This window comes from Mycena indigotica, assembly GCF_014461135.1.
Source record: "Mycena indigotica strain 171206Taipei chromosome Unknown Mind.scaff0004, whole genome shotgun sequence".
Classification (NCBI taxonomy): domain Eukaryota; kingdom Fungi; phylum Basidiomycota; class Agaricomycetes; order Agaricales; family Mycenaceae; genus Mycena; species Mycena indigotica.
Window position 1 is genome coordinate 5,930,669 of NW_023503003.1, and position 16,242 is coordinate 5,946,910.

Here is a 16,242-nt window from a genome sequence, read left to right on the forward strand (position 1 = left end):
CTAGTAGTCCTCCTTCCTGCCAAACGCCGTGTATCGCGTGTATGCTTGACCGTAGTGCTGGATTCCACATGTGTGGGGCTCGAGCGTGCAAGGACTGAGGCGCCGAGCTATGTGGAGGCGAGGAGGCGGAGAGCCAATACGACTGAAGCCACGAGTAGACGATGGGATGGCGCCAGCGTCGCACTTCTGACCTGGAGGTGAGTGCGAGCTAGGAAGAAAACGGAATGGTAACACACCGTTCTCCAGCCCGACCTGCTCCTACCCGCTGCTATTGACGCAGAATACACCCAAGGGCGAGTGGGTGGTCTCTGACTTGTGTGTAGGCGGACAGAAATTGGGTTTTGGCGTTCAAGGAGTTTGTCAAGAAGAGCTTGAAGATACGAAGTCAGGGCCATACTTGTGCGATGCGAGCGTATTAACCCCTACTCGGAGGTGTTGCGCGTCCGGATATGCATTGCGGCGAGTCGAGAACGGGTAGTCGACATGGAAGATGGAGGAGCAAAAGAGGAAGTGTCACGCGTCTCAATGTCTCTTTGGTCTCGACACGCGTCAAATGCAGCTATGCCTACTTATACCAGACGCCTTTTCTTCTTGCCACTATGACCAACAACCCGCGTATCTCCGGAGACAGGCGCAACAGATATATTATTCACCACTTCAAGTTCTTCTGCTGCCGCTGCAGCGTGTACTATGGACTTCTCGGCGCTGAAAGACTCTTAAAAAGCTTACAGCGAACCGCTGCTGCTCACCAGCTTTCGAGTAAGCAACGCCGGCTGCTCAGTTCTCCAGAAGAACTCCAAGTTCCGAGTCAATGCCATTCAAATCATCATTCATTGCGTAGTAATCGTCAAGGTACGGCAATTCAGAACTAGGACTCTGTCTTGTGTCTTGTACATAACTCGTTCCTGCCGTCGGCCTCGTATGTGTGACTGAGACTACTCGTCCCAAATTCCTAGCCGATCTGGGGCCATCTCGACGACCAAATTGCCCTCCTCCGCCCACGTCTTCTGCCACTGCGAGAACAAAGGATACTGCACGATCCTCGAAGCCAGCGAATAGCCCCGGATGACGAAGGTGCGTGGGGCCGGGGCACTGGCAACCTTTGGCTCGGAGGGTAATATCGTGCTCCAGATCCGCAGCAATATGATGATATGGTCGAGGAGGGTCCAAGTCGTGGTCTCCCACCTGCCAGTGCCGCCGCTGCCCGGAGTCACGCCGCCTGGCACAAGCTCGTACGCGAAAGTCCGGAGGCGGGAGAGCATCTGTTTCACCTCGTTGGGTATGGGAATTTGTTCGAGCTTCCTCCCTGGCCGGTAGTTGCGGCTCAGATCCAATAACTGGTCGATAATATCGCCGTGTTGACAGAGAAATAAGCATTGCTTAATGTCGAGTTCTTGGAGCCCTGGCAGATCATCGAACAACCGGATGAGGACGGACTTTGGCACGTCGGTGATATAATACAAGGAAAGCTTGGTGATATTGATGTAGTTGTGCAGGTCGTAACCATAAACTTCCAGTCGAGTCTTCAGTGTGTAGATTGTTAAATGCTGGATTGACTCGGATCCCAGTGGTTCCAAAGTGTCAAATATGTCCCCAGTCACATATTCGCCGTCGATTATTAGAGATTTTACCCATTGTTGATGGGTGACTGCGGCATCATCAGTCTCAGGGATGTCCAAGTCTGGAGTTGGCCAAGGCTTGAATTGGAACCATGAAATGACTTCGACCTCACAGGCCCGAGATGCTGGATGTGTTAGGTAGTAAAGGATCCCGTCTGCTGCATTGCAGGCGAGGAAGCGAACATCCTTCCAAGTGATGCTGTCCCGCACTTCCTCGATGTGCTTCGGGTTTGCAATACGGACATGGCGTAATGGCGCCTTCTGTAATGCGGCGAGGAACTTTGGTCCGTCAGTAAACGATGCTTTGCAGCTGGAGCACCGGGAATACGATTTCAGAGAGGAGAGGTCGGTGATTTCAAGGGACTCAGTCGTTTCGATGTTGATGAGATCGAGCAATACAAAGCGCGCTGCGTGTTGGAAAAGCTTGTTCAGCAACTCGGCGAACGGGGCGGCATCATCACACTCTTCTGCCCAGATAGTTACCCTGAGCGGGCGGGATTGCGAGCGCTCGAGATGCGCAGCGACAGCCCGCCACGCGGCGTCTGGCTTCTGCCGCGGTGTCAGGTTCAGAAAGATCGTCGTCCACAGCGCGCTGTTCGAGAGCACCGTCTCATTCCACGCATGGCAGACCCGGCGGAGCCGGTAGTGGATCTGCATGCTGCGCGACAGCATGGCGTTCCGGGTTTTCGTGCCCATCGCAAAGAGGCCGTTCGAGTCCCAAGTTTCGGTCGGATGGAGTTGCACCGCCTCGAAGTGCTTTTCGAAGATCGTGTTCAGGACGTCAGCGGGAAGCTCAGTGGTTATTTGTGGTTGGGATTCATGGCCCGCGTGGGCTGCCTGGGAGCTCAGACGCAGCATGGGCCCCTGCGACGTGGCACTGGATGGTTGCGAAAAGACGGCGCGTCACGGCTGACTTATCATTCAAGTCACAATTGAATTCCTGAAGGCGCAATTACTCGGAGCAGCGAAACAACAGAGAACGTAACAGAGAGTCGAAAAATGGGCACAACAATAATCGCCCCTCCAATTCCACTCAGAAGCTGACGAGGAGCGGCAAGCTTGGAAATTCTGGAAAGATACACGCTTTAAACTTGAAGATGAATCCATAGCCGCATCTCTAGAGTTGAATCAACAACTTGAAGGAGCAACGAAAGAACGAACCCACGTACTCCCGCAACATTTGTTCTAACTGCTATCCTCCGACTCGGGGCGAACCCTGTCATCGTCAATCGTCCTTCACTGGGTTTTCGTGTGCACTGTCGAAACAGCGATCATGCGCCGCGGGGGTTCCTCACAACAGCCTGCGACTCTATGAACACACCGGAAGGGTCAAAATGACACCATATCCACGCGATGAGCGCCCACAGACCGGCCCGAGCGTTCTCGAAGACAAAGTCCTGTCGCGAGCACAAGCGCGTCTACCCCCGGGCAGGACGAAATGCGCCTCACGGGCGGATAGTTCTCCATCTTGAGAATGACAGTGCCGCACTGCCTCAGCAGGCGAGGTAGCCAAGTCCTCGTGCAATCTCTTTGGGGATGCAGGGCAGCGCCGCCAAAGCTGTCGGCGCGCCGGAGGGTATACTGTTATCGATGCAGAGGCGGCGGAGGGATCGGGGCGGGAGGAACGGGGCCGTTTTGTCGTTGGCGTGCCGCGTGCCGGGATGAGGGTTCGCATAGTATGGTTGCGTGAGGCGGCATAGAGTGTAGAGTGTGTTCTCGGTTTGACGAGCTGCTCAAGATAGCGAGGCCGATTGTGGCGCGGGTGCGGGACAAGGCGTTGTCGAGGGAAGCGGAGGACGTGCATGGATAGGTGACTGAAAGACATTTTCAGCTGCGGGCAACGACTCGGAGAACAGAACGAATTTCGCGCACCCGAAGAGTCCCACTCCTCCCCTCCGCGCCGGGCTACAATAGCGTCTTCGTCCTCTCGCAGTGACGGGTTATAAGCCTGTCAATACATAGTGAGCAGCGAACAACGTCTGGCCGAAGGGGAAAACGCACCATGACAGGACTCCCAAGCGCTCTCCTAGTATGCCCCGACAGCCTTTCACTGCAGCCTCAGACAGCCCCGACATGAAGAGCACGGCGCAGTGATCTCTAGACCGGAGTACGCGTTGGAGAAAGGGTCGGAACACAGGTCGGAAAACGGTGCATCTGGGTACTAGTATAGGCCAGCGGCCAAGTACCGTAAGAACGCGAAAGGTGGCCCGGAGGGAGAATTCACATACCAAAGGGGTCCTGAGTCCCGTGTACTCCCATTCTCAGGCCCTGGCTCCCGCTTATATGGGCCCGCCGGTGCATCCGAGACTGTGAAGGAAGAGGCGGGAGCGGGCTGGAGTGGTGCGGTCAGCCGCGACACAAACGACGAAGGTGCTGGAAGACGCACCTTCAGGCCGGGTTGTAGAGCTCTGTGCCCTTGAGGCAGCTAGTGTCTGCCTCGCCGAGCGATAGCGGGGATGGAAGAGGCGCGCGCAGCATGGGTCGTCGTGGAGAAGAAGCAAGGACGATCGGGCCGACTCACGTGCCCGCCGATCTTCCTCTCTTCCTCCACCACCAGGATTTCTTCTACCTCGACCCTGCGTGCATGCCTCAGCGCTGCACCTTCCCACCTGCGACCTTCAGTCAGACAGAATGGCGGGCAAGAAGTTCAGGTACTTGCCTCTTTCTTCTTTCTTCGCTCGTTAGCTTGCCAGCTGAATGGCCACTTTCCCCCCTTAGAACCATCCTCGAGGACGATAATGACGAGTAAAACGAGGGAAATCGGGGCTGATGGGTCGAGGGGTGGCTTAGAGGATGGAATCGCTGGCTCCAGGTGCGTGAATCCAAGCTCTGCCTTCACACATCTCGATTTCTAAGTACATTTGCATCTAGCTCTGAAGGCTCCCCGCCGCCTGGCCCGCCTTGGTATTGCACTTGAATACTCATTTCACATCCGCAGCACGCGTCTTCGCCACGGCTACTTGCTGCTGAAGCCACCGAAGCACACTATCGACAACGACAATCACCTCATAAACGAAATGGCTTCCAGGGCGGCCTGTTATGGGGGACTCTGAGCATTCTCTCCGCGTCAATAACTACCCGGTGAGTCATATCAATGCTCCCATGTGCCTAAAACTTATCGCGTTGCTACTCTTTAGTGTCTGCTGCCACTTTTACCCACTCTGAAGCAGCCTTCCACGACCTCTTCTCCCTCCCTGCTTCGGAGCGCTGTCGGCGGGCCTCGAAACTCTTCTCTCCCATTCAGGCCACCAGCTGCTGTAGTCACCGTCAAATCCGACAATGCGACCGCCACGTCTTGTTGCAGTCTTTTCTCCCTAACGCGGCGTTGCTGTCCAGTGAACCCCGGAGTTAAAAATCTCATCCTTCTCGCCACCCACCGTGTTTTCCGGTATCAAGGGAGTGCGAGGCAGTCACGACTGGACAAGCGACTGCCCTTCTGCTCAATCGACTGCAATGGCTCGCCCAACAGCTTATACGCCTTTGAAAGAGCTTCAAAACGCTCTAAGACGATGTCAAAACATCGCGCATACCATCTCTCGCATCCACTTCCCCTCTCCCCGCCCATCCACACACATTCCATGGCCGCGTCCCAAAAAGGAAGTCACGTGCGAGACGTCCCCGCGAAAGACGTCGAAGTATCGCGGGGTACGCGGGGTCTGCGGGTCTATTGACCGTGTCTCTATCTTCCCCGTATCATTCCGCAACTAGGCAATTCTTGCTGCCCCGCCATTCGATGCAGGAGGCCGTCGTCCCGCGCGTTTATGGAGGGGTCTAAGAGGACAGCATGTGTGTCGTTTGTCGAATGGGGAGGGCCAGCGGCGGGATATTATGTAGCTCTGTGGATGACAGAGTGGTGCGTGCGACTCTTCAGGAGCAGAGTCCCTCTGACTTGACTACTTTGCCCTCATTTGTCGCCTACAGACATGACATCGTATCGAAAGCGTGTGCTAGTGTTGGCTGGAGACAGAGGAAGGAGGGGCGAATTCGGTGAGTTAGTCGTTGGTCTGCGTTGACTATCTCGTTCATCCACCTATAGAAATGACATTCTGTAGCTAGAAGAGGTGTGAAATCACCCAGGAACAAATAATAGCGCGTTGGATGCCAACGTACATCCTACATTCTCGATCGTCGGCGTGTCATCTACTATCCATTCAATTTACGACTCAGACCACCTTTCCGCATACGTTTAGGTACATGCGACACTGAAATACCGAATTATGGCTTGTCAAGCAAGCATTGACCGTAACCTTCTCTGCAGGTAGGGCAGATCGCGCATATCCCCAGCTGGAATCGTCCCTGGCGCGCAAGAGTCGAGAACGAGCCGAGTAAGCTTCATCTTGTGTGGAGCACCGCTAGACAGCGCATTTGCAGCTCTCATGGCAATCCCCTCGAGGAAAGGCCGAATGCTGGTGCACCGAGATGCTACTCCGAGTCTATTGTCGGTGAAGGAGATTGACTCGAGGTTGGGAAGGTAATTGAGGCGTGCGAAGTCCGCTGAACATTGTGTTGCCTCGTCAGGGTTCATGTCGAGCAGGGTTACGGTCAGGTGTTTGACTGAGTTCAGCAGGGGAGACAGGGCAGTGTTGTAAACACCATAGTTGGTCGGCGCCAAGAACAGAGAGGTTATGTTCGCTGAAGATCGGAGGATGCAGGCTCTCAAAAGCGCTACATCGTCTGCATCACAATGCAAGAGATGCAGCGTTGTGAGGGCTGGTAAGTCGAGATATTTTAGGATGTTGCCCGCGCGCACGAGCAATGTCGACAGACAGGGCAATCGTACAGGGGGCTGCGAGCTCCAGTCCTCGTCTTCCATGACATGGGAGGACGACATGGTGATAGAGAGCTCTTCCAAGCCCACGAGTGGTGCTAGTAGGGGGAGAAGCTCCAGATAATCGATGCGTCGAAGAAGAGTCAATTTCTTCAATTGATGTGCAGGAAATGAGAGGCGAGTGAATAAGTCGGTTATGGGACCGATGGACAGCTCGCGGAGACAGGGAACATTCATTAACAAATCGTGGGGCGTAATCGCTCTGTCCTCTCCGTCGTAGGTAAGTTTTGTCAGCTGAGGACAATCAATTGTTGGATTGGTTGCCGCATAAGGCTTCCAATTGCAGGGCCAGTACATGTTTATCAGGCACGCTTCCCTCCACCGTGCAACAGAGTCAAACACGAAACGGGGAGGTAAGCTGGATCCCGGGCGACCCATCAGCCTGAGGGTGAATTTAATTGGGAGGCTGTGGGTGCGTGGCAGGAAGTACTCGAATAGCAAGTCGCGCTTAGGGTTGTCGCTATCGACCACGTAGTATGTCGGTGTCCACAAGTGCGGGTCTGCGATTGCGATGCTGCGCCAATAACGACAAACGGCGGTAATCCGTAAGCGTGGGCGGTTGAGTTTGACGTAACCCCGGTCTCGAGGTGAAATGAACATGGCTGCTGCAAAGATGTGGCATAGAATTTCGGCGGGGAGAGTGTTCACTGGGTAAATGAGGCGAGACAAGTCGTGCTGGACCTCGTCGAGACGGTCTTCGAGGGTTTGTAGCTTTGTCTTCAGCTCGTCGATGAGCTTTTTGAGTTGCTCTGCCTCGTCTCTGAGCCTAGCCTTGGTAGGATTGTCAAAAAAGTCGGGTGTAATTCGGCACAGTCGACGCAAAAACGCAGTGGCTTCGGCGGGACCCAGGTAGCGCGCGTCGAGCATTCGATTTTCGGTTATGGGGAGCGTGAGGCTGTATGTAGTACTATTATCCTTGGCGAGATGGTGAATTGGTGGTTGGTATTATCGCTGTAGAAGTTTGGGTCAACGTTAGAGGAAAGTTGTCACGCGTTGCCACTCTTGCCTCTTTCTATCATTCACACCCATTCCAAGCAACCACCCCGGCAGCTACAGCATCCCTATTCACCAATGTGCCGCGGGAAACGAATGCACGAGCTGGTGGGCGATGGAAAGACAACGCGACAGAGCGGGTGAAGAGGCTTGGATTCCGGAAGCAGAAGCAGAGCTGGTGTCGCTCAAGGTGCGCGTTTTCCACTTGCTTCCCGGCCTTCTCTCACTGGCTTCTGTAGATATTCGTCTCTAAAATAACGCTCATTCTCTCATAATCCAAGGATTTGTCTTGTCGATGGGTAGCAAGCGCCTTGACCACTCCCCATCGTGTCGTTTTTTGACGCGGGAGGAGGGCTAGTTGAATGCAGTCGAAGATGGGTGTATGCTCCGATGAAGTCCAGTGCGCGGAGCGACAGATGAGGCAAACCTAGAAGGTGCGTCATTCAGCTCGCGATTTGCCTTGGTCCTACTAACCGCCTTTGCAGCTCATCTCTTCAACCTCTACTCGTCTTCTGTTCCCCGATTTACGGCCCTCCCTCGCAATTCAACCACAAACCATATACCACCTCGTTGGAGTCGTCTCACGCTTATACTGTCGCTTGCAAAACGACAATGGAGGGAGGCTGGTGCGAGCGCACTTGCGAGGAACTGCAGAACTCGGGAGAGAAGAGTATGAGCGATTTTTACGCCTGTGTTGGCAGGGGTACGCCGTTATCCTCCGCCTGACTCAGTTGCTGGACATTGCGCGCTCGCTGTTGGTTGTGCGATGCTGCTGTCCCTCTTGCCTTCCGCGATGGGTGGAACTCTGGAAGGGCTCCGAGGGGCGTAACAAGAGAGGGTGGAACAGAAGAAATAGCCCCGAGGGTGAGTGCTTTAGCAACCTTACCGCTCGCGCTGACTCAATTGAAGATCTTTGGCTTCTGTCTTCTTTGCTTTTCCCAAATATACTGTCTTTTCTTCGGCCGTACAGATGGCTTGCATTTGGCTTCCAATTCCGCGAGCGCTCGCCTATTCGTGTCGTCTCTATGCATCTCAGGTTGTAGCGAAAGAGTTTCCGACTGAACGGTAGCCACAGCTGCGCGAATACTTCACCAGATCATATGGTCAACACATTCTCCGCGCTCATTCCTATCTTCACCCATATCCCCAGTCCCAACGCCACCTTATCGTGCTTTTCCCCGTTCTTGCACCTGCCACCTCGTCACTCTATTCGAGACAACGACAGTGCTCTTCCAGTTGCCTTCGTGTGCCTCTATCAACCTGATTTCGCGCTACCCAGAAGCTTCTACAAATCTAGAGAATCAGTGTGGATTTGTCGAAGCCTTCTCTGGACTCACTTTCGCGAGGAATAGGAACGTCCTATAGAATAGGACTTTGTCGTGTGGGCAGTCGCGCGATTGAGATTTGCGGATGGTGGGGACGGATAGTGTTTCGGTGGTCCATGCGCTTTGGCTCTGCGCGTTTGAACTGTCTACAGCTACGCATGGCTGTCTGGAGAGTCTGCTCATGAAGTTAACGGGGCTTGAGCCGCCGCTGGACAGATCGCGGAGCTTAAGCCTTGGAGAACAGCAAGTATATAGTCCCTAATGGCCCGCGAAAGACAATTACTGCAACTTGAAGCATCGTGTAGAACCAAAGAGGCGCGACGACGTCGGTGGTGGGCCAGACGAAAGAGACCACGGATTGCCACGTGACAAACCATCACTTCTTCTGCTCCTCCACCACGAACGACCGTCTCGCCTTTCCGTTGCTCTAAGCCCGCACCTCACTTTGCTCACGCACTCGGGCCCGCCATGGCTTCACCCGCCGAGGGCTCCGGTGCGTTGTACCTCGCTACACGATGTCCCGCTGACTGCTTTTTGCGTCCAGGCCAGCAGCCGTTTCTGGCGTATGCGATGTGGCGACTGCGCCTCGACAGTCGATAACCGCGGACTATAGCTTACAAGAAGCACTTCGGGGACCAGTGGGATGGCGAGTTGGTGGTCGTTTTGGTGCGTCAAAGCAAGACCTTTTCCTGCTTGTCTCTTCTGACGACTACTCGTCGCAGATCTCCTTGTAACCCTGCTACGGCGCCTAACACGGCCCCACACTACGTTCCGCCTCCTGTTCCCGAGCGACAGGTGGTTCTGCTGGCTCGCTGAAGCTTCCTGTGGGACGACGACCTGAATATCCACCGCAACAGCATAAGCGAAAGGGTGCGGAGGAGTGACGCGTTATCGAGAAATTGCACCATGGTGCGTGGCTTTGCTGTCGCTTTTACTTTGTCCGTTAAGGCTTCTTTTGCAGGTTGACCTGCGTGTTGCGGCAAGCGGTAAAGGACGACGAGGATGAAGCCGTGGGTCTTGCGGTTTCGACAAGGAATAGCACTAATCTCCTTCGTCGGTCAGCAAGGAGGCAGTACGAAGTGCAAGACTCTCAAGCGAAGCTCACAATTGCTGGAGCATTCTTCTCCAACAATTTTACGGCACCGAAATCCCCCCATAATCCTTCCACAACATCATCCCTCATCTCTTTCAGCGACAGCACCATCCAAAATAAGACGTCTGTCGGCATCGCTCACACCAGCGGCGCTCATCGCCTTCTTCCCAAAGTCACCCTCGTCACGTCCCAAAGTCACCCTCGTCACGTCACACCCGCGAAACGACTTTGCCCCTCCGTTTCTGCACTACATACAGCTCTATAGACTGTATCTCGTGGTGCTCTACAAGCTTCCAAAGCCCACCAATTCATTTGGGACTCTATTTCAAACGGGAAGGCCCTTGTCGACGCGGTTTTCGACGACCTCGTCACTTGCTAGAATCGAGTACATTGCTATCCCGACAGCGACACGAGCTCAATAATATGTCCCTCGTTCTGCCCGAGCACCCGCCCCTCTACTTTCCGACGTGTTGGGCCAGGCTTTGGTCCTGCGTCGTTCCTCTGGGGTCGTTTGGGGCTGGAAATCATTGTGATTGGCAGCGGGTCCTGGAGATAAATTAGGCTTGGGAGGTGTCGAGATGGCGGGGGATGAGGAAAGGTCCTTGCTAGCCCATGCGCTCAGCGGGTCGCTTCACGACTCATTACTTCCTGCTTCCCTCTGTACCATGGCCTTCCCTGATTTCGCTGTCCCTGTACATTGTCAATTTACAACCATTCTGTTTTAGTCGGCCTCGCACTTATTCGGTCTGTGTACTTGCTCACAATCAATGGCTATCCATCTTCAATCTACTCTATTACATATACTAGTACACTTTCTCGATCTCGCGCATCAAGGTCTTCAAACGAGGCGGACACTCTCCCAGTTAAAGCTAGTATACACCGTCAATTGCTGTGTCGTCCCAGAGAGCGGAAGCACTCACCCAGCGGGCGCAGTGGAGCAGCCTGACTTCTTCTTGCTGCTTGCCTGGAAGCCGTTGGTGCAGTGGTCGTGTCTGCCACCAGACTCGAAGAACTCGAGCTCGACCCCGTTGGCGTTGCCGTCCCACGAGATGCTCCGCGCGCTGCCACCCTTGGTGAGGGAGATGCACTCGCCCGCCTTGGCGCCGGGGCTCGTGGCCTTGAGCGTGCCCGTGCAGTCTGCGCCGTCGTGCCACTTGAGCGTGATGGCGGCGTTGGTGGCCGCAGCGAGCAGGACGAAGGTGAGGAGGGTGGTGAATTGCATGTTGAGTATTGATTCTACGGTGAGGTCAGTAAGACGGAAGCTAGCAGTTATTGACCCACTGATTGGGGTCAAGTTGTCGGTGAGGAACTGAAGGACACCAGGCAAACAGCCAGGTATTTATCCAGAACATGAGGATGGCTGGGACGCCACAAGCGGGAGGGTAACCCGTCATTTTGGAGAGCTCGCAGTAACGCCCTCCCTCCCTTGCTCCCGCGTGTTGAAATCCAGCGCCGCAATGCGAGCTAAGCTGCTAAAGAGCGTTTCGTCCTTAAAAGAGCTCAGCTTCCGCACTCTGGCAATTCGTTCCTGGACGCCGCGGCCAGCCACTACTTATGTATGTAGTACTCCTTCCGGACACTGGTAGCAGGCAACCATCGCATTTCGCCCTAAATCGGACGATGCGGGTAGATATTTGTTTGATGTGGGGCTACAGCAATACCTATCCGAATGTCCGTTAACATCGTTTTACTCCAAGCGAGAGAAATACTTACATACGAGGAGAGCGACGCCCAAGTGGACGTATAATTAGAGTTCCAGCAGTCTTCTATAGACTTAGATATCAGGGCCCGGACAATGCACGAGCACACTAAGTAATATAGCGTCAAATCCATCAGCTGCCGCAGTGGGCCCACCCACCAATCGACCTGTCATTATATGATGTCAGTGTAGCCCACGCACGCTAAGCAGGAGGCTCGTACCGCCAGTAAAACCTTCGAGACCGCAAAGAAGCGATAAACACGCTTGACGAAGGGAAGATGACCACGATAGGGAAGATTGGGACCCAGATAGCTCCCGCGCACGATTCTCCCGCCGTTTCTGGATCGATGAATTGCAGGAGTATGATGATTGGGCTGTGCGCTTGCACGAGATAAAGCTCCGCCGCCGCGTATATTGATTACTGCAGCACAAAAGCCAAGTGTGGGCACGAAAGCATCATTCGCGAGATCGTGTCCGACGACAGCCTTCCCGGGCGAAACCACGGGCAGCAAGATTTGGGGAGAGGCGTTGGATGTCCGCGCAGACGGAGGTCCGGTCGATGAGGCCCCAGCTTGTGCGTGGCTGGAGTTACGAGTCCGCCAAATCAAAGACGAAAGCGTGACAGTGACCGACGTGACGTGGCCGGGAAAGCGAGGCGAAAAAGCGGTCGTGGTCGGAAAATGGAGGTCGGATGTTGGTAAGATGTGGAGGGAAATCTCGAGACATGGTTTTGGGAGGGTTGTGAGCATGTTTCGCGGGGCTGGGGTGCGTTCGGCAAATGTCTTTTGAAGACCTTCGCAGAATAAGCAGTCTGAGCGGTCGAGTGCAGAATATGCTACTGGAAGACGAGCTGCGAGCGTGGTGGGAGAGATGGGCGGGCGGAAGGATTCGGATATGTTTCAGTCGTCGGTGCCAGCAAAATGAGTGCCCTTGTGTCCGTATGAGTGTCTTGCTGGTGCAGCAATGCGAGTAGAAAACGCCATGAGCGGTGCCAGTTTTTTCTCCTTTCGATGTGAAGTTGTTGGTCTCAGTAACGTAGAAAAGCAGCAGCGTCACCTTCATTACCAGCTCCTCTCCAATGTTGCTGACGGTCGTGCTTGGAACAACCCCCACCCATCGCAGATTCCAGCTATTTCGCGGACGTCGCCAGACTGCGAATGAGAGATCTAGAGCGGTGAGTTCCCCATTGCACTGGGCTGCGAACCTACTTGCGGATTGTCAATTTGAGATACACTCTCCGCGAATGAAATACACGCACCATCGTGCCACGCATCTATGTGTAAGCTCTCCGCTACGTCAGCTGCCGGGAGTCCAGAGTGCTGGTTAAGCAATGGCGGGCAAGAGCCTGAGGCCCGGGCATAATCATGGTGGAGAAGCGAAAGATAGTCCCGAGGCATGTGACCGTTTCTTCTTGCCAACGAACGGCCATGTCGATAACAGCCCTCGCCTCGTACAGACGCTCTCTGCGCACAATATCCTGGCCAGCCCGGGCTCGACTCTCAGCGTGAATAACGATGGATTGGGACACCGAAGAAGGATGGATAGCGGTTAGTTGGTGGAGACGGGTTTCACAGTGAGTCTCGTCTTTTCTCTCTCTCTTCATATCGTTGTTTAATCTATCTTCAAGGTGTCATAATACTGCTTGCCTCCCTCCAGCGCGTGCTCTACTGCCAGCGTATCTCGCTGGCGCCTGGCCTCCTCGACATTGGCGCAGCCCGCGACTACTAGTAGTCTACTACTTTTGCACTCTCTTGCCACGAACAAGCTGTAGACGACGACGGCCCACTGGGGGGCCATATGCGGGACTGGGGAGAACGAGGGACGAGACCCCGGCTGGTCTCGCTGCTCTGGATAGGGTTTGGGGAAACGATGGAGGAACGGAATGTTTCTGTGCGTGTTTGTGTTCTATTCCTGCCGAATGTTCGTGCTATAGTAACTCGGAGCTGATACAACGACTCTAGTCTGTCGTCAAACACATCTTCGATGGGGAAAACCCTTCCTGGTGCGTCATTCATCCAGCTTCTTTGCAGATACCGACTGAAATACTTCCTAGAACCAGCACGACAGCGAATGGGCTCTTCCGGCGGGACTAGGCGAGGGGGAATCTCGCTTTGCCAAGGTGGTGAGGAAGGAGTTGGTGATATGCGAGCGGGGGTGCGGGGGATAGTGGAGTGCTTGGAATGCTGCGTGAATGGGCCTCAGTATGCGTGCGTTATCGCTTCAGCTCCTCTTTTGACCACTAACTTCATTGCCGCATTACTAGGTCGCAATGCACCGATTCGAGACGGGTAGCGCAGCCAATTGGTCATTTTCCTGCCTGCTCGTGTCTGAAGAAAACTTCTCCGAGCTTGTTGCCATCTCCACCGCCGGCGCGCAACCTCCCTCCCAGTCATTCACGCCTTTCTTTCCGATGCACCAACCTTCATAATCTCTCGTCAAAGTCTCTGCAAGTGTAACAGTGGTCTCAGGCTGTGAAACGCGCTGGGGCTCTGCTGCTCCGCTGTCGTCTGGCGACCTTTGGACCGTGGTCTCGCCAATGTTGCCCAAAACCACGTACGTCTTTCCTCTTCTTCCTTCGGAGCATGACTGATGAATGATTTGAGTGGGTTTGCATTCCAGCTCAATCGGAGACCGCGTATAAAGTAACCACCTTCTCGATTCTCATCCGCAGTCGTTGCATCTGTCGATGTCGTGTTCGCGAGGGAGTATTCGGCTTCTTGCCAGCCTCGGTGAGTTACGTATCTCTCTTTACGGGCTCGACGCTGAGCTACTCGCCTTAGTTGTGACCTACGATCTCACCAGAAGACTCTTCTGGAGGTATTGTCAATTGATGTCCCACAACGACAAAACGGAGGTCCACTCAAAGGCGACACACGTTAACCCTCTAACGCGAATAAGTGCTCGCGAGTAATATCGGGTTCGCGAATTGACTGTACTGTGACCGCTACTTACGAGACTGTTATTTCCCAGATACGCGACGTTTGTGGACATGACGCAGGTGAGTTCTTGGAGCTCATGCTTATTATTTTACTAATGTTTTGTCGAAAGGAGCTAAGCCCAGCTGGCGGGCCTAACTAAGGCTGAGAGGCGACGCAGTCGAAGATACCTGTCCCATACTACTAGAATCGCACACATCGTGGTTCAAGAGCGACAATATATTCTTTCCCCTCACTTAATCCTTCTCGTCCTTGCCCTGGTTTCTGTTGCCTTCGCCATCGGTCTCGTCAGTCTGAATCCCCTTCTCCGAGTGTATGGTCGGCGTATGACTGGTGTTGCCATTTTTTCTCGCCGCACTCGACGCTGATCAGCTTCTGGATAAACGCTTCGACGATGTCTTCTTCGTTGACGGATATGCCTTGGCGGTAGCAGTGCAGGATGCCGGCCTCGATGACCTGCTCTACGTCGAGGAGGCCTTGTCTGGGGAATGTCAGAGCCGCTCGCTGTGTGTGATAAGGAGACGCACTGTTTCGCCACGGTCCGGCGCACATCGTTTGGGGGCACGCGGAGGTGGAACGCGCTGATTCGGTTCCGCCAGCGCGTTCGCACTATGTCGAGGTCCAGGGCTGCGGGGATCAGGCAGAATATGGGTGGAGCGGGTAGTTCTTACGTTGGTCGTGGGTGAAGGATACGAGGATTTTGGGGAAGGACGACTCGGACATCTGCACCGGCGGAGGGACTCCGACTCGGAGACGCCAGCGCCGCTTCATATACCCTGTACATTTGTGGACACCGCAGCCCTAGGCGTGGGTATGCGAAGCTGAATGAAGAATCGCCGGCGATCTGCGAATCATTTCGATCAGGCTATCGTATTGAAGGCGCGCATTGTCTCCTGAGTACATGCGGATGGGGGAGTAAGTGCTTCAAGTTCAGTACAGCCAGTGGTTTGCAAGCTTTTTAACAATGAAGACAGCATGTACTACTACTGTGGGCACAACGTGGGCGAAGCCCATTCATCAATATTTCCCATGCGCAAGTTCCTACTGGTCGCTGATTTGAACTTCAAAACGCGAGCCACTCGTAAGTTACCGGTGCAGTACAAGCGGAGCAAGCGGTGCACAAACTCACCAGCACTAAGTCTTGAGTTTCGGTGGAAGAGTTTGACATGGATATCTGCAAGGATGGTCAGCGTCGGCAACGCTGTTCGAACAATCTCCTCCCGTCTCTTTCCCTTTCGCGGCAAGAGGAAGCAAGACAGCGGCTTGGATCAGGCTTGCCTCGTGCCCTGGCATTGATGTCGACATATCGCGGTCACGACCACTAGCGGGTTATTGTCGAGGTAACAAGTGGAAGGACTCGGACTTGATATGACTCGGATAAGACTGCTGTCAAGGACAATTGAAGGCAATGTTGGCGGAAGGAATCGTTATTGGGCGGGAACTCGGGGATAGTGCTCGTCGAAGACCAAGCAGAGAGGAGGAAAGCTAGATCCGAGGGAAGTTCACCTACCGCAACACAGAAAAGAATGCCGTTGACGCACCTTCGCCCCGCTCCACGTCTCGCGGCGGCTGATTCGGAGCCCGTCACTTTGTCCCAGCCATTCAGCACATGGCGTCCTCCACTCGTGTTTGTGATGCGGGTAACGGCCAAGCGCTTTGAGCGCGTCTAGCCAAAAGAGTGAGCGAACGCAACAAAGGGAGAGATCTGAGACAGGCATTGACGCGCCGTTGGCCATCGCGTCCACACCA

At 54.4% G+C, this 16,242-nt stretch overlaps 3 protein-coding genes across 3 annotated transcripts; 1 reads left to right on the plus strand and 2 right to left on the minus strand.

The window, feature by feature from the left end:
• Positions 1-395, minus strand: MIND_00560900 (uncharacterized protein; the record flags this gene model as incomplete). Its single annotated transcript, XM_037362383.1, has 2 exons — positions 1-186; positions 237-395. The coding sequence occupies 2 exons, from the start codon at positions 393-395 to the stop codon at positions 1-3; spliced, it is 345 nt and encodes a 114-aa protein (XP_037222675.1).
• Positions 396-4,658: 4,263 nt separating this feature from the next.
• MIND_00561000 (uncharacterized protein) lies at positions 4,659-5,290 on the plus strand (the record flags this gene model as incomplete). Its single annotated transcript, XM_037362384.1, has 2 exons — positions 4,659-4,700; positions 4,757-5,290. The coding sequence occupies 2 exons, from the start codon at positions 4,659-4,661 to the stop codon at positions 5,288-5,290; spliced, it is 576 nt and encodes a 191-aa protein (XP_037222676.1).
• A 6,217-nt stretch (positions 5,291-11,507) lies between these two features.
• Positions 11,508-12,306, minus strand: MIND_00561100 (uncharacterized protein; the record flags this gene model as incomplete). The annotated part of the gene is made up of 3 exons (XM_037362385.1): positions 11,508-11,519; positions 11,572-11,724; positions 11,779-12,306. 3 exons carry the CDS (start codon positions 12,304-12,306, stop codon positions 11,508-11,510), a joined length of 693 nt encoding a protein of 230 aa, XP_037222677.1.
• Positions 12,307-16,242: the final 3,936 nt, after the last annotated feature.